Source organism: Punica granatum, chromosome 1 (assembly GCF_007655135.1).
Source record: "Punica granatum isolate Tunisia-2019 chromosome 1, ASM765513v2, whole genome shotgun sequence".
Classification (NCBI taxonomy): domain Eukaryota; kingdom Viridiplantae; phylum Streptophyta; class Magnoliopsida; order Myrtales; family Lythraceae; genus Punica; species Punica granatum.
The window spans coordinates 49,813,271-49,833,395 of NC_045127.1; the positions used below are offsets into that span (position 1 = coordinate 49,813,271).

General features: G+C 39.2%; 2 protein-coding genes across 2 annotated transcripts; one reads left to right on the forward strand and one right to left on the reverse strand.

The window, feature by feature from the left end:
- Nucleotides 1-426: 426 nt before the first annotated feature.
- LOC116192339 (mavicyanin-like) lies at nt 427-1,297 on the reverse strand. The gene is made up of 2 exons (XM_031520874.1): nt 1,023-1,297; nt 427-887 (listed from the first exon to the last, which is right to left on the reverse strand). The coding sequence occupies exons 1-2, from the start codon at nt 1,204-1,206 to the stop codon at nt 508-510; spliced, it is 564 nt and encodes a 187-aa protein (XP_031376734.1). The 5' UTR covers nt 1,207-1,297; the 3' UTR covers nt 427-507.
- Nucleotides 1,298-8,817: 7,520 nt separating this feature from the next.
- Nucleotides 8,818-15,979, forward strand: LOC116207352. Its single transcript, XM_031540262.1, has 12 exons — nt 8,818-10,956; nt 11,034-11,376; nt 11,726-12,189; nt 12,462-12,809; nt 12,892-13,067; nt 13,219-13,371; nt 13,536-13,785; nt 14,010-14,632; nt 14,733-14,892; nt 14,973-15,062; nt 15,147-15,430; nt 15,555-15,979. Exons 1-12 carry the CDS (start codon nt 9,420-9,422, stop codon nt 15,768-15,770), a joined length of 4,644 nt encoding a protein of 1,547 aa, XP_031396122.1. The 5' UTR covers nt 8,818-9,419; the 3' UTR covers nt 15,771-15,979.
- The last annotated feature ends 4,146 nt before the right edge of the window (nt 15,980-20,125 follow it).

Sequence of the window (20,125 nt, forward strand, 5' to 3'; positions counted from 1 at the left end):
AAAATTGGTTTGCTTGAATTGAATTTGGTGTTAACGGATCTTAATAATGGGGCGAATAGTATAAATGGAAGATCCATGTCAGTTTTAAACCAAATAGTACTGTTGATACCAATACATAGGTTCGATTTTGTCCATGATTTCTCCGCCGACATGTTGCATAGTTTGTGAAGTGAGCCGACGAATTCTGTCATAATGGGTAAGAAATTCTAGCAAGGAGAAAAATAGGTCTTGTTGATGACCCAACCATTAAGCCCATGTAGCGCTGTTTTGGGCCTAATTGAGCCAATCTTTTGGGCCTATTATGGATCATATCATTCACGTGATTCTTTATATATATATATATATATTGTCGGTGGGAGATTTTTGTTTAATCTCGAAATGTTATAACTAACGAAGAAAGGAATTTTAAAGAGATGCACATCGAGATTAGCGTATAAAATTATTGTCAATTGATTTCATGACTGTGGTACATGTGACGCCCGCGCAACGCGACACGACCCATCCAAGTTACATCAACAATGAAACAAAGGAGGCCACAATTCCGGAGACTACGGCGGTAGCTCCAATCGTGGCTGCGGCGGCGGCGGAAGGGCTCGGGGCAGGAGCGTTGACAGGGGATGATGTGGCAAGGAGGTGGCGGGCAGGCTTAGATGGGTGGGGGTGGCCGGATGTGGAGCCCTTGCCGTCACAGACTATGATGTGGAGCCTCTGGCCGTAGTCGCAGTGCTTGCCGAAGGAGGAGATGTAGAAGTAGTCTCCGGGGCGGGTGATGTTAATGATGGTTGGGCCCAAGTAGTAGGTCTCAATGGGGCAGTTCTGGGTGCAATGGTCGTATTCCTCCTTTTTCACGACCAGGAGGTTGTTGGACCCCGGGCTATACGGGAAAACTGTGCAAGGAAACACGAAAAAATTGTCGAATGATCAGCATCGACCAGTTGCTACATACGTAATTGCCGAGCGGCATCTGACTTTTGTAATGAAAGAATAACACATCGATGGTCAATAGCAGCTGTATGTCTTACTGAGTTTGTCTCCAACGGTAACCTTCTTCCTCGAGGCCCATTTCTCGTAGAAATCGCTCGTCTCAGGGACCTGCCAGCCGTAGGAGCCCCCAACCACATGAGTGATTGCACGGGCGGAGCCCATCATCATTGCCAGGGTGCATCCCAACAACAAAAGACCAGCAAGGCTAGATGTTCTCGCCATTGTATTCGATCAACTGTCGTGAATTCCCCTTCCTTAACCCGGGAGATACTCTTTGTAGATGATCTTATGGGTGAGTGGATTATTAATACTAAATTGCTTCTTAATGATTTGGAGAAGAAGAGAGTCATCCTTTTCAACTATTAGCCTTTTCGGGCGGCTCATAACGGACTGTTTATTTATGGAATGAAATGGTTGGTGTCCAGAGACAATCCAATGCTTTTTGAGTCTTCCCCACCTATATATGGAATGGAATTTGCACTTGTTCTGAAATAGGTAAATTTTGTTACGTGGAGTTTTTTGTTTCATGTAACAACCGTGAAAAGAAAGATTATTTTACCAAAGTGGCTTGATTCGAGCGGTTCGGCGCTTGTTCTACTTAAGCAAAGTCTCGGATTCAAGTTCTTGTGAATGCAGAAAATTCACGCTGGGAGAACTTTACCCCTTAATGGGCCAATTCGACTCGACTGGATTAGTCGGGACGCAATTGGTCTTCCGAATACCAAGATTCATGCCGAACAAAAAAAAAAAAGATCATTTGCTCAAAAGCAGCTTTCAAACTAACCATCTTATTGCCCCCAGTTCACCCAAAAACTAACCATATTATGTAACCGGAAAAAAAAAATTACCCAAAAAGACTAAGCATATAAAGTTCACAAAAGAAAATCATATAAACAATATTGATTGGTTCAATCGATTCGGTACTTACTACTGATCTTAAATGAGATTTTATGATCGAATCTTGTGAATAAAGAAAATTCATATTAAGAGAGTTTTACTTCTTAATTGACTAATGAACCATGACTAATCTAGTTCGAATTAGCTCGGTGGACTAAGAAATAAAGGTTTCACAATCAATGACTTTATCGATTTACAAGACTGTAACCTAAGACCCTACTTAAGGCAAATAAGTATTGAACCGCTTGAACCATATTAATTTAGTATACATCTATATCTATATTTATTATATATATTTATTATATATAGTCATAATAGATAGGATAGTTTCACGGTGCAATTTCCCACCCTTTTGGTGCTATTTCCCACCCTTTTCCCGCGGGTGGGAAATTGCACCCACCTCGCCCTAATATAGCGGATAGGGACCTGTAATCGCTGTTGTATAAATATATCAATATTTTTATCTATTTTTCCATCTTGAGGTGAGAGGTTGTTCAATGTTTACATATGTTAAGATGCTGGAATCGATGGGATCATCATGTTTTTTTTTGGGTGAAAATGGATCTTCATTATTATTTATATGGTGGTACGGGAGACATATAAATCTAACAAAGCATATGGAAGGAGGAAGAGGAGAAAGCATACATGCTCCAAGATGGAATCGAAATCTGAACTTCGTGGTGATGAAATGAAATAAAATGCCATATATACTGTACCTCATTCCTAAATTATAACAGGGTTTAATGACATATCTTCAATGACCAGTAGCACATATGTGTTAAGCTTCAAGTTTGTTGGAGAGGAGCACACGCTCAAACGCCATCTTCTTGGGGTTTTTCGATTATTTAAAATATTTCAGTTTTTCAAAAAAGTATTTAATTATATATTGTTGATCGAGGTGCCTCGCATTCGACCTTGGAGACTTGGAGATTCGTGAGTCTTGGGAGGCTCAACGAATGACAAAGAAATCGATGAAGATGATGGGGAGGGATTAGAGGAGCTGAACAGTAGTTTAAGTAATCCTCTGCCCATGGCCATGCGGTAGTACCGTCATTGCTTGAAGAAAAATTTATGGTTTTGTGTTAGAGTCACGACATCACAGCACATGTTGCAGCATCGTCTGAGAGCTCAGCTAAAATCTGGGCGAGCTCAACTCGCGACCCTACTTGGTTTTCTTTATTTTTTTCCCACTCAAATTGACTAGGGTTCACCTTCTTTGACCCAGTTTAGGACCCCTTTATATCTCTTTGGCTTTCTCTTGTAAACAAAACGATAAAAAGACCACATTTATGCATCTTTGAGAGAGAGAAGAGGAAGAGAGGGTCAGGGTTCCTACAATTTGGAATTTTTGGGTTCTTTGAGTGATCAAAAGTGTGTACACTTGTAATCTCCTGATCTTCTTGCGGAATTCTCCGTGCTCTAGCGCCGTGGATGTTTCTTGCTTCGGGTTTTACCACGTAAATCTCGGTCTCTTGATTCTCCTCCATCTCTAATTTACTTTGTTGCTTTGAGTTATTGTTTGGCTTGCTCGTGCTTGAGATTCTCGATTATGGGTTGTTTCCGCATTATTGTCGCTACAATTGCTATCAGAGCTTAGGTTTAAAGTCAAGAGGTTTGATGGGTCGAATGATTTTAGGTTCTAGAGGATTAAGATGAGAGCTTTGCTCATTCAATACAGGCTTGATGGAGAGCTTGATGGAAAATTACCGGCTAGTGTGAAGGATGACGAGAATAGTATGTACATGGGAAAAGCCCTAAGTGGGATTCAATCGAGTTTGTCGAACAAGGTGCTTTGGGAGGTGTGTGACATGAAGTTGGCTCCGGAGTTGTGGAAGAAACTTGAATCATTGTATTTGAAGAAGTCATTGCCAAATAGACTATATTTGAAGTAGCGGTTGTATAGATTCCGGATGACTTCGGGCACCGTGGACTTGTTCAACCAAATTGTTGAAGTTGAGGTTGACAATGAAGACCAAGCTCTACTTTTGTTATGCTCGCTACTGGAGTGGTATGAGAATCTTGTTGATACGATGTTATGCAGTAGGATGAAGCTTGCTCTCGAAGATGTGAAGTCGTCGTTACTCTCTAAGAAGTTCATGAGGAAAGTGGTCGAGACTCAATCGGGCGATAGTGATGGTCTCTTTGTACAGGGTCGGGGGAATGAAAGGAATCCTCAAGGCCAAAGGAAGTCGAAGAGCAAGTCAAGAGGGAAAAAGTGATGTGTTGGAATTGCAAGGAGCAAGGGCACCTTGACCGAAGATGAATGGGAAAGGTAAGAGTGTTGGTCCTTAAGCCATCGTCGGAGCAGTCGAGAGGGATTCGAATGAATGGGAGCTTATTCTTACTGCAACTGAAGTCACTAAAGCCTATGAGGATGTGAGTTGTGATATGCTCGCTACCATATTAGATAGCTTGGAGACTAGATGGATCTTGGACTCGGGATGCTCCTACCATATGTATCCCAACCGAGAGCTCTTCACCTCGTATGAGAAGATTGGAGGTGGTAAGGTTCTCATGGGTAACAACGCCTGTAGGGTGATTGATATTGGTACGGTACGGGTGAAGATGTTTGATGGGATGACTAGAACATTGTCTAATGTCGGGTATGTCCCGAGTTGAAGAAGAATCCGATTAGTTTGGATACTCTTGATAGCCTCGGATATGAGTACAAGGGGAAATATGGAGTGTTGAAGGTGTCGAGAGGCGCCCTTGTGGTCATGAAGGGTGCAAAGCACAATGGCTTATATATATTGTGGGGAAGCACCATTACGGGAACTTCAACCGTGAGTTCAGCGGATCAAGATGCAATCACCATAAAGCTTTTGCACGTGAGGCTCGGGCATATAAGTGAGAGGGGTTTGACTAAGTTGAGCAAGAGAGGATTACTTTGCAGTCATAAGATAAGGAAGCTGGATCTCTGTGAGTATTGTATTCTCAGGAAACAACACAAGGTGAAAATTCAGCATCATAGTTCATCGAACCAAGGGCATTCTAGACTATGTTCACTTAGATCTGTGGGGTCCTTCTCAGGTACCGTCCAAGAGCGGGTGCATGTATGTGCTAATCTTTATTGATGACTATTCAAGGAAGGTTTGGGTATACTTTATTAAGCATGAGAGTGATTTATTCTTGAAATTTAAGTGTTGGAAGGATCTTGTTAAGAAGCAAACTAGGAAATCAGTCAAGCTGTTGAGAATTGATAATGACTTGGAGTTTTGTAGTGATGAATTTAATAGGTTTTGTAGTGAGCAAGGGATCGCGAAATACTGAACAGTTTCGAGAACGCCACAACAAAACGGTATGGCCGAGCGGGTGAACAGGACAATCATTGAGAGAGCCCGAAGTATGCTCTTATGTGCAGGTCTCGGGAAGGAGTTTTAGGCAGAAGCTTGGAATACAACTGCCTACCTGATTAATAGGTTTTTGTCGCCCGCCATAGAGTGCATAACCTCAAATGAAAAGTGGACAGGGTCGACTGCCAATTACGCTGACTTGAAGGTTTTTGAGTGTCTAGCTTATGCTCATGTCGGAGAGGGGAAGCTAGACCCGAGAGCCAAAAAGTGCATCTTCCTAGGCTATGCAAATGGGGTGAAAGGGTACAAGTTATGGTATCCAGATGGTTCGAAATTTGATTGCATAAGCATTTTTTTGCTTATGATTATGGTTAACATAAGGGATGATGTAACACCATGTAAATCCTTAAAATGTTGAAGATTAAATTCAACTTGTTGTGATTGAAATTTTCTTTATAATTTTCATACAAAATCTTGACAGTATTAGATTTTTCGAGACTTACATTGAGCTCTCTTCTTTTATAAAATTAAATTATCATTAGTCTTATATATGTAATAATATATTATTATTGATTGTATCTATAACTTTTTGTAACACATATTTTATATAAAATTAGAAAAGAAAAAGATCACGTTATATCCAGTGCAATGCATGGACTCCACGACTAGTATATAAAAAGCAAGAACATTGTAGGACCAATCAAATGGCCTCAGTAAACTCTATTGTTGAATGAAATAGTATCGGTTTTTCGAATTACTTTAATATTTATAATAATTTTTTAATACAAGTTTTTTAAAAAAATTAATAAGTATTTTATTATAAGATGTGAGTAAAATGAAAAATAGATACCGTTAGTTACAAAATATTTAATAAATCACACATTTTTAAAATTTTAAATTTATATAGTATATTGAATATTAAAGATTAACGTATTGAAATTTTATGAATTTTTTAATATTGATTACTAAATAGAGTTTTCTCAGTTTTTAATATTTCTAATTTTTGTAATAATTTTTAACAAAAATGGATTCTTTTAATTTTTAAAACATACTATATGATAAGCTCTGAATAAAACGCCAGTTATATACATCAAATATAATATATTTTTATTGATTATAAGTTATGACCTATAACAGTTTAAAACACGCATATGATATATAATAAATTGACAAATAAGAAAAACAATGCATCACATTCCAGGCCGTGTAATGCATGGGCTCCATGACTAGTATATTTGAAAGTATAAACATGATGTGTCCGGTCTGATGGCCTCAAGACGTCTGATTAATGAATGAAATTTTCTTGGATTTTGAGATTTTTATTTTAAAAAATTTAATGAATTACAAATTGTGAGATTGGTTATTCATTTTTCAATTAAATATACTATATTTGCTTTTCAAAAAAAGTAAATTAGATCATATTTTCTCATAGATAGTAAAATACCTAAGATCATATTTCCTTTTTAAAAAATAAATTAGATCATTTCTTGCTACTGATAAGCATCATATTTGCTTCTCAAAAAGCAAATTAGATCATCTATTTTATAAATATGAAAATATTTGCTTTTTCAAAAGCAAATTAAATAATTTTTTAAAGAAATTATATATGATACGTTATAATTAAGAAGTGTCACTCATATATTGCGATTGATTCAGCTCTTGAAAATAATAACCACTACAAGCTCTCAAAACATACTCTATTAGAAGTGAAGGTGAGTTCAATTGTTTTTCCCTCTTCTTTTCACTTCTGGCTCTAGATCTCAAATATAAAAATTGAAACCTACCATTTCAATTGTTTTCATCTTTTTTCACTAATTCGTGAGTTCTCTGTGGAAATTAATCTCTTTGTATTCCAGTTGCTATTGGGTGTCAATAGTTGATCACTGATGGTTATTACAGATAAGTTGCCTAAGTTATAATCTAACTATTAATTAGTAGTTTCCCTAATCTTATATTGCCTTCACGCATAGTTTCATGTTCTATCCCGTGCAATGCAATAACTCCATGACTAGTTAGTTTAAGTTTTTGGATTAGACGTCCAATTACTTGTAAGAGAGCTTAAATTCTTGTAAACCTAGTGAGGTATCTGTTTAAAATTTTTATTGGACATGGGCCCAATCACTCATAGGTTTGGTGTATAGCTCAACCACCTGTAGACCCAGTAAAATTTAAAGATGATATTAAAGTTGGGCTTGGGCCCCATGCTAGTGCGTTGCTTATGTTTTCTTCATGTCTGCATAGGTCCAGTCCAGCAGCCCATCTCACGCTCACGCTTGAGGGCAAATACTAAGGGTCACTCATTTGAAATATAAGAAGAAACTAGATGAAGGCCCGCGCGTTGCGCGGACAATTATTGAAAACTTTAAAGATAGACATCTTAAAATCAAAACGTATTCGTATTGTTAAATAATGTAAAATTTGATATATATATATATATATAATTATTGAGTTTTGTGTAAAATTAGATATTGATAAAAAATAATCAAAAACCGTAGAAATTAATTTAGTGTCGTTGTTATGACTACTCAAGTAGAACTTTATAAAAACAAATAAATTAATTAAAACATCGAATGCAAAGTTGATGCAAGAAAGATCTCAATTGAATTTTAAAATAAGAATAAAAAAGAAATATTGAAGGATTTTAATTACTAAAGCAACAAATCAAAACTTATTCTACAAGTAAATCAAAATTTGTATTAAAAAATTTATTCTACAAATCAAAATTCAGCCAATGAATAAGAATAAATAAATAAAACTACTGAACTTGAAATTCATGAAGAAAAGATTTCCATTAAATTATCAAATAAAAATAAAAACAAATAACCAAAGTATATAAATTAGAAAAATCTTATAGTTACTGAAGCGACACCTATAATAGAGATTTTGTCCAAACAATCAATACTGAAAAATAAATTTTGAGTTTGCATAAAAAATGCATTCAACAAATCAAAGTCCAACCAAGTAAAAAGAAAAATTTGGAGAAGCTTATTTAAACAATAAATATCGAGGCAATTAGTTTGAAATTTGCATTGAAAAATTCATTTTACAAATCAAAACTCAATCAACGAATAACAATAAATAAATAAAGCTACCAAACTTGAAGTTTACTGGGAAATAATTTTCATTAAATTATGAAATAAGAATAAAAAAATATTCAAGGGATAGAAAATCAGAAAAATGGCTTACCGTTACTAAAGCAACACTCATAATAGATTTGGAATAGAAATCTTGCCGAAACAATCAAATATCAAAACAATCTATTTCACATTTGCATATCAATTGCTCTGTTTGTTTTTTTTTTCCCCGTGGGGGTAAATTACAAGCCAAAGCCCTAATTCAGTTAAAATTTTTTGATTGGATATAAATTCAACGACCTGAAATGTCAGGAGAAATTTTAATAAATTTTATTCTAGGCCAACTGGAACTTTTAGCCATAGTAGGAGAAATGTTACGAGTGACCTAACCTTCTAAGGATACGCGCATCGGAGGAACGCTGTTTTCCTAGACCAAACCCCGCACGTACTTGATATAATTCTTGATAATTTTCCATCTTTCTTTTGCAGGGTCCATATAATGTGCATGTTATGTCATATTCATTGTGATAATGGTAGCAGTCGTCTACTGCCTAAAGTCTTTCTTCATAAATCCCCTCTCTCCTTCTCACCCTTTCCTCCTTGCCAACGACCTTTTTCAGTTATCACAGGTAAGTAACCTTTCTCTCTCTCTCTCTCTCTCTCTCTCTGATTCCTGAGTTTTCTCCTCTTCACTTGTGACAGGGAAAATGAATTGAGCTTTTGTTAGATGCGTTATTGAGAAGTCAGAGATGTTAGGGGGTGGAGGCAGCAACCTTCTTTAGATAGAAACAGGGCAAAGATTTAGCTGGAAGAATCTTGTGACCCATGATATGCATCTCTTTGTCGGTCTGCAAATATAGATCACTTATCTAGGGACCTTGGTCGCGGTAAATAACAATTTGCATGTCTTGCGTGGTAGTCATTTTCTCTCATTATTTCCTTGCATGGCTCACGATGATGTGAATTTCTCCCTGATAAGCTCTTGTCCAGTTTAGTCTGTCAAAGCGTGTTGTAGCATACAGTGATTAGATTGTAGTCATATCGTCCCCGTTTCAGGAACTGAATCTTTGTCATATTTAAAATTGTGATTATAGTACATAAATGCAAAATTCTGTTCACCTTTAGCTTAACTACAATCTCTTGAGGTTCATAGGTTAACTGAGGGAGAATCATGACTAGGAAGAAAGACAAATTTTGGGAGTACGCAGAGCGTTTGGATGGCCGATTCCAGTGCAATTTCTGTAAACGAGACTTTGCTGGGGGTGTCCCTAGAGTTAAGTCCCATTTATCTGGAATCAGGGGGCGTGACATAGACATATGCAAAAAGGTCCCTAGAGATGTCCAGTTGGCTGCTGCTGCAACAATAAAAGGTGTCAATAAGAGACCCAAAACCGAAGCTTTCTCCAGTAATTCTGATGAAACCTCTTCAGAGATATATGAGAAAAATGAGGGCAGCATGCTGGATAATTTGCTGGCAAAGTTCTTTCTATTGAATAATATCAATTATGGCGTCGTTGAATCACCCTCCTTTGTTGATTTTGTGAATGCTCTGGCAACATTTGGTACTTCTTATAATTTGCCGAGTTATTCGACACTTAGAACTATACTAGTTCCTAATTTGCTCGGGGAAGTCAAAGAAAATATAAGGAGTGTGAAGGAATCGTGGGGGGAAACCGGTTGTACCCTCATCTCCGATGTTTGGTGCGATGAGAAAGAAAATAAATCCTTCGTCAATATCATGGCCAACTCGTGGAGAGGGGCGATGCTACTAAATACCTTTGAAGTCCCTGTGAACAAGTTAACTAGTGACTTCATGGAGGTGATTGTGTGTTTTTCAATCCAAACTATAGGGGCTAACAATGTTGTCCAATACATTGATTGTTCTCAAAGTCTGGGAGGTATTACTGGCACTTTGCTTGCTAATAACTACCCTCACATATACGTGACTCGATGCGTTGCTGCCGAGATCCAGTCACTCTTTGAGGAAGTTTACAATGAAGTCGAGTGGCTTCGGGTGGCATTTGATAATGCTAAATGTATTGCAACTCATATATACAAGCATGACAACCTTTTGTCACTAATGAGGAAGTACACCGACAATAGGGAGTTGACGTGTCCTCTGAAGGGAGAGTTTTCCTCAAACTACAATATGCTGTCGTCTATCATGGAGGTGAAAAGTCAGCTACTTCAACTGGTGCAATCAACTGAGTGGCTTTCATTTGGTTATGATACGCAAGATTTTGGAAGAGAAATAGCTGAGACAATTCGTAGTTCAGAGTTTTGGAATCAAGGGCAAGAGATAGCAATGGCTCTGGAATCGTTGTGCCTAGTTTTCAATTTGGTTGATAGGTATCGTTCCACTTTTGGGTACTTGTATGTTGCGATGGAGATGGCAACAGAAAAAATAAGAAGAATTTATGATGTCAATCCATCGAAGTACCAGAGGTTGTGGCAGATTTTCAACTCAAGGATGGCCAAGATTGTTCATCCAATACATGCAGCTGCGGCTTTTTTGAATCCTGCATATATGTCTAGTGAGATGTTTAAAGATAAGGCTAAGGTAATAGACGTCATGAACTTTGTCGTAAAGAACTTGGTAACGTACAAAGACAAAGAAGCTTTCGTGGAACAAATGATGCAGTATGACAGTAGAGAACAGGAAGTATTCTCAGACATAGCGAAGATAATGTTCAAAACATCTCATCCATGTAAGTTTCTCGAATATTTTGTATTTTTCACAGCAATGTTCTCTTCTAGTTGTTTTTTAATTTTGCCTTGCCGGTAGGTCAATGGTGGACTTACTGCGGTGATAAGTTTCCCATATTAAGGAAGTACGCTATCCGAATCCTAAGTCAACCTTGCAGCAGTTCTCCCTGTAAACAGAGTCTGAGTTCATTCAAGAGTGCCCAAATTAAGCAGCAACAGAAACTTGCACTTGAAGCACCATTTGATCATTTGTCTTTAAGGATGAATATGATCTTGGCCGACAAATTGAAGGCAAGGGATATATCCGATAAGCCAGTTGATCTTACAGAATTGGGCAAGCTGAATATAATAAGTCGGATTTTCTTTGATGATTTGTTAAATGAAGCAGGGATTCCTCATTTAGATATACAGCCAAGTGACAGGTACGCGTACCAAATTATTTACATTCAAATGTAAAAGTTAGTAATTACATAGGGGAGTGTTTTTAGCTAGGTAAAAACTGGAACAGCTTGCATAATAAACGACTTGATTCAGAGGGGGAAAAAAAATTCTCCCTTGTAATTGAAAAAAATATATATAGTTTAGTAACTTAATTGATTCATTACATTTTGTTTTTATTTGATTTGTCTATACTTTAGAGTCACTTCGCCTAAAATGGAAATTTACACTTTCTCTTATTTGTTTATCTATCCTGTAGTAGTTGCATAAGAATTTTCATGTATTCCGTCCAAAATAACCTTTCACGTTTCTTCTGTCAAACATTTTTGCTAGTGAGCAATATCCAAGTCAGAAATACTTACAGCTGCAATTTATAACAAGGATTTCGCCTTTCCAAGTTACTGGTCAGGAAGTTAAAGGCGAACATGGATTTCCAATCCATGTTTTCCTGGTAGACCCTGTGACCTATGATGTCGTGCAAGACGATAGATTATCAACACTAGAATTGATAGTTATGGCGCTTCAAGGAGACTTTAATGAGGAAGCTAGAAATGACTGGACCAGGGAGGACTTTGAAGAAAATGAGATAACTATGCATGTCCCACTAATGACTGGTGACCTGCAAGTGAACCTCAAGAATGGGATGGGAACATTAGGAAATTTTACATTTATTTACGACTCTAGCATTGCGAGAAGTGGAAAGTCCAGGCTCGGAGTCAAAATTGTTTGGCGGGATGCTGAAGGGGTTCATATACGGGAGGGCATATCCAATGCATTTGTTGTAGAGGGTGTTGAGGGTAAGTTGCCTTGATCTTATATTATCATGGTAGAACTTCCCAGAATTCTTAGTCGTAAGCAAAAATTACATCCAACAACCGTTCCTATCTGGTTTAGTTCAAAAATAAGATTTCATTAATTATCTTTAACTTAGGTATATATAGAGCCACAGAATTATCACCATTCTAAACTTAACACAGGGCCCTCAAGTTGCATAATTATTTATGAGTTTGATAATTAGAATAAGATCTGCCAACTTGCTCTGAGATAGATTTTGTTTATGCAATGACAGTCACAAGGAAGCATGATGCTGCTGTCAAGCAGACAAGACTTCCAGAAGATCCGCCGCCAGCAAGTGACGTCGACGCACTGGCAAGACTATGGAGTCCTCTGCAGAATAGTGCTGAGGGAGAGACAACGGAATTCTACGATCAGTTTTTTGAATCTATGTGGAATGTTGGCGTCGAGTACAAGCATAAGCAAAAGTACATTGTCAAATCAAGGCGGGCAGCAGTAAGATGGCTCAAGCTGAAAGCCGTTTTCCAGTGGGCCATTCTGAGGAGAATTGTCATGAGGAAAAGAGCTCAGAGAATGGTTGTATGGACCCAAGTGCGGAAGCGATTGGAAGAATGGAGTAAAGGTGTATTCATCTCTCCGATGGTTACAAAGCATCTGTAAATCACCAAAATATACATCTAATTGGATAATGAAATGATGTACAGGTGTGAATTGGAGTGCAGAAGAACACAAACTTTTTCTACTTGGTCTGCAGGATTTGGGCAAAGATGACTGGACAGGTATCTCTGAGAATTATGTCAAATCTAAGACACCTATTCAAGTGGCAAGGCATGCTAAAAAGTACTTCCAGGACACATCAAGATCTGGGATCAACGATGAGGTCTGTCCACCTGTATATAGTGCGATGTGCTTATGCATGTTCTTATGCTGGTTTATGCTCAATAGACCTACACTATGGCTTTAGGTATGTTTTTATGATTCTTTGTCGCTCGAATAATTTGTGCATCTTTCTCTCCTTCATCTTCCAAAAGCAAGAAGTTCTAGAAATGTCGGAGCATCCTCGGCAAGAAGAGTACGAACTGCATAAGCCTGCTGATTCAAGTATCTCGCAACCGGGTTACTCATTGACTCTCTTCCCATCATTATTGTCTGCACATGGAGAAGAGCCTGCCGATGATGAGATTGTAAGCCTACAACAGTACACAAAGCTCAGACAACTTCAACAGATTTATGGGCTGTTTAACTTTCCCTTTCCATCGCCAAGGATGTGTTTGTCTTTCTTTTTTTTCTTTTTTTTTCTAGCTGATCAGATGATAGCCCTAACACAAACTTGTATATTTTTATCCAGATAGCTGCCGACATGATGGTCCCTAAGCAATCTGAACCAATGAAATCAAACTCAAATAGAGAGTCTGCTCCTCCAAATCCAGATAGCTCTCATTCCATTAACCCATTGACGCTGTTCCCATCTCTATTGACTGAACATGGTGATGAAACTTCCGAGGAGGATTTTGTTATGGTTCCCGATACTGACATAAAGTTTCCAATGATCTCAGTCGATATTGATGAATTAAATGACCCATCAAACCTCATTTCAGGTGAGTCTATATGCCACACCCCCCTCTTGCTCATTGAAATTTAGTTTTAGTGTAATGGAGTACTTCTGATTCGATATGGGCTTGTGCAAGCTTTATATGACCTCTAGCATTTACATAATTGCCATTTCAACTGCTCTTTGAGGTATGATTGGATTGGAAAAAGCAAGAACACCTTGTCCATTTGCGAAGCTTGTATTAAGTGGTTCTTGCTACTTGTATTACAGAGAAGCAGATGCATCACCCGACCGCCACTGAGGCACATCTTCCCAAAAATTCACCTCCATCAAGTATGATGGATAGGGAAATACCTGATGACGTCACGAGACAAAGCAAGTACGGAAATGAACATCATAAAATAGTACAGGGAAATGAACACCAGCCCAGTAACAAACCGAGGCAGACAGCATTACTGTGGCACAAGCTGAGATCTCCTTTGAGTTGGCTCAGCATGTTTAAACCGATTGCAAGCAGGCGAGTGAAGCAAAAGGCTGTGTCTCAATCAGGAGCAGATGGAGAGGAAGGGGATTCAATCTTTGCTAATGTATCTGTGCTAACAGAAGACTCAGCCTCTTCCTTGGAAGCGAATTCTTCCTTCAAGAAAGACCTGTCAAGTCCTCTTGAGGCCATAACAAGCTCAGTTCAGACACCCCACAGTCCAAAATTCTCAACAATGTCTCCGAGCCAAAGTCTCTCCAGATTGACATCGATGCAACTAAGCTTTAATCAGGCCATTAAAGCCACTCAGAATTTCTCGCGCTCAATGAAAATTGGGAAAGGAAAACTCAGGTTGGTCTACAAAGGACAGCTCGAGGACGGGCAAGTGGTTGCCATAAAAAGAGTGAAGAGGGTGAGTGTCACTCCCATCAATATCCTAGATGGTTCTTGCCGCCATAAATCTTTTGAAAAATTTTGTTGATTAAAATGTGCATGAAACTTCCAGGACCATTTTCAAGGTTCAAATAGATGAATTCAGCAGAAATGTTGAGCTCCTCGTGAAAATTGACCATCAAAATCTGGTGAAGCTGCTTGGGTTTATCGATAAAGGAGTTGAGTGTCTCATTGTTACAGAATACGTGCCAAATGGTACTCTCAGGGCACATTTGGATGGTAAGACTTCTAGAGTTTTTCTCTTCTTTAACTTTTGTGAATCTTAATTTTATTGAAAAGAGACAAATTTTTCCATGTAGGTGGACACAGTAGAATTCTCGATTTTAATCAGAGGCTCGGAATTGCTATTGATGTTGCTCATGGATTGACCTATCTACACATGTACTCCGGTGAAGAACTGGCCTTACCCTTAAATGCGATTATGTAAATTGTTCAAAACTTTAGATGTTTAGTCTCTGTTAATCTGCTAACAGAAAAGCAAATCACCCATCAAGATGTGAAATCATCCAACGTTCTTCTGACGGACAGCATGAGGGCCAAGGTGGCTGATTTCGGACTCGCAGGGCCCGAGCACAGTCACGTAAATTCGGTTGTGAAAGGGACGGTTGGTTACTTAGATCCGGAATATATGAAGAGCCACCAACTCACTGCCAAGAGTGACGTGTACTCCTTCGGGGTTTTGCTGCTTGAGAATCTCACCGGCCGTCGCCCTGTGGAACTGGAGAGACGCATAGATGAGCGTGTCACACTTAGATGGGTATATATGTTATTTGCCGTGCATCACAATCAGTTTGGGTGAATAGACTAATTTAGACAAGCAAATTCTCGACCTTAGCCAAGAAACTAACCATTCGTCCATTTGTTTCTACCATATGTTGCAGGTCTTCAAGAAACTTGAGGAAGGAAAGGTACTTGACCTTGTGGACCCTAAAATGGAAGCAGCAGTTGATGGGCAGATACTCATGAGATTCTTCGAGCTGGCAATTCAGTGTGTAGCACCCGTGCAGGCTGATCGGCCAGACATGAAATTAGTGGGAGAGCAGCTGTGGGGGATAAGAGCAGATCACAAGAGATCAAGGAGAGGTTACCAAGTATAGAACCTGGATCGATGAATGTAGAATTCGATAGGCGTCCTTGGATTTCTGAGTAGATGAGAATTACCATCTTATGATTCCTTGTACATAACACAATGCGTGCTGTATATTTCAACTCATAGATTGAGAGAAATGCTTATCCGTAGATTGAGAGAAATGCTTATCTATAGATTGAGAGAATTGCTTATCCATAGAAACATTGCTTGACGAGATCGAAACAACAGGTTCTTTTTCTGTTTGATGTACCCTTTTTTTTTTCCAGTAAGTTCTGTTTGATGTACTTCATCAGCCGTTCTGTTTGTGACTGTAATATTACTAAATGAGAGACTGATGTTTTCTTGCTATGTTTTGTTCGCAACAAGACATTGCTCAATTTGGTATGTTTCTTTTCCAGAAAAGTAAGAAATTGGACTATCAGTAGCACAAGTGACAGGACGATTTTAAAGGGATTATTCTGCCGAAAAAGTTCTTAATTAAGGGATCAATGTGCAAGAACAAACTGAACCCTTTAACCTTGATGTTATTGCCAGAAGACAAAGCAGCCCAATTGATGGGTCTGAAATTGCAAAGTCCCTCAATGCAAGACGATGGCAAGGTAAGCCCTTTATTATAAGTGTTGGTCCAAAACGAGCTAATTTACAAAATATCTCCAAGGTTACAAGAGGTACAAGCCTACTGAATAAAAAATAAGTTAACCGTAAAATGGATCAAACAAATAATACTCGCAGAAAGGAAAAAATGGCGGGCTTGACAACCTGTATATCACAGGATCCCCGTAGGACTGCTATATGGGGCGGCCATATCCCACCATTTTCCCGGAGCACTGATCTTTCCCTCAACTGAAAAGGCTCAGTTTTATTAACGTACATTTCTCATTTGCTTCAGCAAGTATGCAAGCGTAAACAGTTCTGCAGATTCGAAGTTAAGTACTCAACTTTTAGTACCGTTTGTCTGCCTTTCCTCATGGAAATGCCTCAAATTATGACAAACGTACCTTAGAACAACTTCAATATGCGGGGGAACTGGAACCTCAATCGCTTCTTCCGGCTTCTTAATTATTAGGGAAGGGTGCAAGCTTAATATGTGCTCCGGCATGAAATCATGCCTTGTCAACGTAGGATCTTATATATGATTACTGCAATAAGGATTGGACAACGTAGAATACATTTTATATGTATTATAAAGCAAGAAAATCATAATTGAGAATATACTCTTGGCATAAAATGAAAGAGAATTATAAGTAATTATCGTACATTTGTAACCACGTGGTTGTTTCCATGCATGGAATGTAACACACTTAGATGGGTATATGTTATTTCTCGCACCATCACATTTATTTGGGAGAAAGACGGCATTCAGCTGAGAAAATTCTCGGACTTACCTAAGAGTTAAACCTGATAATTCATCCATTGGTTATACTATGTTCCAGGTGTTCCAGACGGTCATCGAAGGAAGCGGTAGATGAAGAAATACTCATGAGATTATTTGAGCTGGCGATTCGGTGTACGGCACCGGCACCATCTGATTGGCCTGACTTGAAATCATTGGGACAGCAGCTATGGAAGATAAGAAAAGGCCATCTCTGCAGGAGATTGAGGAGAGGATATGAAGTATATATGGATCCTGGAACCACGAATTCAGATTTCAATTATGGTTCCCGGAGTTTACCATCTTTCTATTCCTTGTACATGGTGTGGGGCTGTAATTTCTAACTCACTGTCATATGAAATGATTCATAGGTTGAGACAATGTTCGTCCTTTAGTCGATGACTAGTGCTGGCCTTTCTGTTTCACACCAGTGCTGCACTGCACCTACCAGTAAAAGTAACTTTTTACTTTATGGTTTTCGATTGAGGTCTCTCTGCACGAGAGACCGCTGCTTTCTCAGCAGCAAGACGCTGTTGGGATCAAATTTGCTATGAGAACAGTCCTGTATTAGCTTTTCCCGAAAGGGAACCGGACCTCGCTAATTTACTCATTTATCCTGGTTGCTTGGAGAAACAATGTCCCAGCCACTCTAAGGTCGAGTAGCGACCGCCTCTTCTCTAGTCTTCCGAAACCAAGACGGATGGTCCTTCAGTATCTTGATCAGCTGCTACATATTACATCTAGTCTTAAGTTTGAAGGAATGGTATCTAAATCCATCAACCAGGAAGCCTTCAATCTTGCGGGACCTGCCAGTCTGTTGAAATCACTACCCAGAGGATGTTCCTTAATGCTCCAAAGCATACTCAAGCACCAAATAGGGACGCTTCGATTTATCAGCTTCCTTACAAATCCATTTATTCGATTCCGATTGTTTCTCGAGATCACACTCTGCACTGTCTCTATCTCCTCCCTTCCCTCCTCCAGTCCAGTCCTTCCTGCGCGGTGCCTGGCATGCTTTCGCCTGATGCGGATGAGTCGTCAGTTTTCAGCGGTAAAATATTCTTTCCTTTTATACTATACTATCCCTATCTCTACCTTGAGTTCTCAGATAGTTCTCCGGATCATATCAATATTATATATTTCCTCGGTTCTCAGTTTCTGATAGAAACAAAACAGGGCAAAAGATTTAGAGGTTGGTCGCTGCATTCTGTTCTTGATCGTGACCTTACAATCTCTGCACTACTGTCCTTTTTTTGTTTCATATAATCTCTTGGCCCAGCCGGTGTGGTTTGGTAGCGGCAATTCCATTTGGTGGTTGTGTGACTGCATGCATGCAGTGATTTAGGTTGTACAGAATTGAATCCGATGATGACCATAATATATATTGTGTTCTCATCCTCTTTAGCTTTGACAGTACGATACTTGGCTTTCAGGATGGCGCAAGATATCATGACTAAGAGGGAGGACATATTTTCACAATATGCAGAGCTTGTGAATGGACGATTCAAGTGCAATTTCTGTCGACGAGATTTCTTCGTTGGTGTCTGTAGAGTGAAGTCCTACAGGAAACCCAAGACCGAAGCTGATGAAACCTCTTCAGAAGAGATATGCAGCGGGACGAATAATTGCAGCAGCATTATGCTGGATAACTTGCTCGCCAAGTTCATTCTGCTGAACAATGTTGACTGCAGGATTGTCAAATCACCATCCTTCCTCACTCTTGTGGATGTTGTGGCTGCATCTGGTGCCGCTTGTACCTTGCCAAGTTATTCGGCACTTAATAACGTGCTGATTCCTGAGTTGCTTGGGGAAGCCAAAGCACATATGCAGTGTGTGAAGGAATCGTGGGGAGAAACTGGTTATACCCTTATCTCCGACATCTGGTGTGATGAGAAAGAGAGGAGGTCCTTCGTCAATATCATGGTAGACTCGGGGGATCAGGAATTGCTACCTAACACATTTGAGATTCCGGAGAGCAAATTGACCAGCGATTCCTTGGAGGTAATTCCACGCTTTTCCATCCAAACTATAGGGGCCAACAACGTCGTCCAGTATATTATTGACGGTGCTCAAAGTGTAGAACCGACTTAGTCTTTGCTCGCTAACAACTATCCTCACATATCCATGACTTGATGCGTCAATGCTAAGATCCAATCTCTTTTTGAGGAAGTTAACCATGAAATCGAGTGGGTTCGGGTGGCATTTGATAAGGCCAGATGCCTCTTAACACGTATTTACGGGCATTTCAACTTTTTGTCGTTGATGAGGAAGTACACCAACAACAGGGAGCTTTTACGGCCTCAAATGAGGGATTCTCTCAAACTATGATATGCTCTTGTCAATCACTGAGGTCAGAAGTGAATTGCTTCAACTCGTGCAGTCCCTCGAGTGGCTTTCATCTGGTTACCATGGGCAAGGCCTAGGAAAAGAGGTAACTGAGATAATTCAGAGTTCAGAGTTTTGGGATCATGGGCAGAGATAGTCACCATTAGGAATCGTGCCGCCTAGTTCTCTATTTAGTAGACGTACAGATATGGTTCCCCTTCCGGTTACTTGTATGCGGCGATGGAAATGGCGACACAAAGTTTGAGAAGGATTTACGATGTCGATCCAACCAAGTGCCAGAGGCTGTGGGATATTTTCAATTCGAACAGGATTGTCCACCCGGTACATGCTGCTGCAGCTTTTTCTAAATCCTGCATATATATGCAGTGACATGTTCAGGCATAATAGTGATGTAGCCGATGTCATGGACTTTGTGTTGACACGCTTGGTAGATGACCAAGATCCAATACATTTCGTGCAACAGATGTTAAAGTGTCATAGTACAGAACCAATTATGCTCTCAGGTGCAGCGAAGAAAATGTTGGCGACATCTCACCCATGTAAGTATCTCGTACTCTTCTTCCCTCAGCAGCGGCAATCCAGGCTTTTTCAACTTCATCTCGCCTGTTGGCAAATGGATGGGTTTATCGTTATGCTTCTTCTCC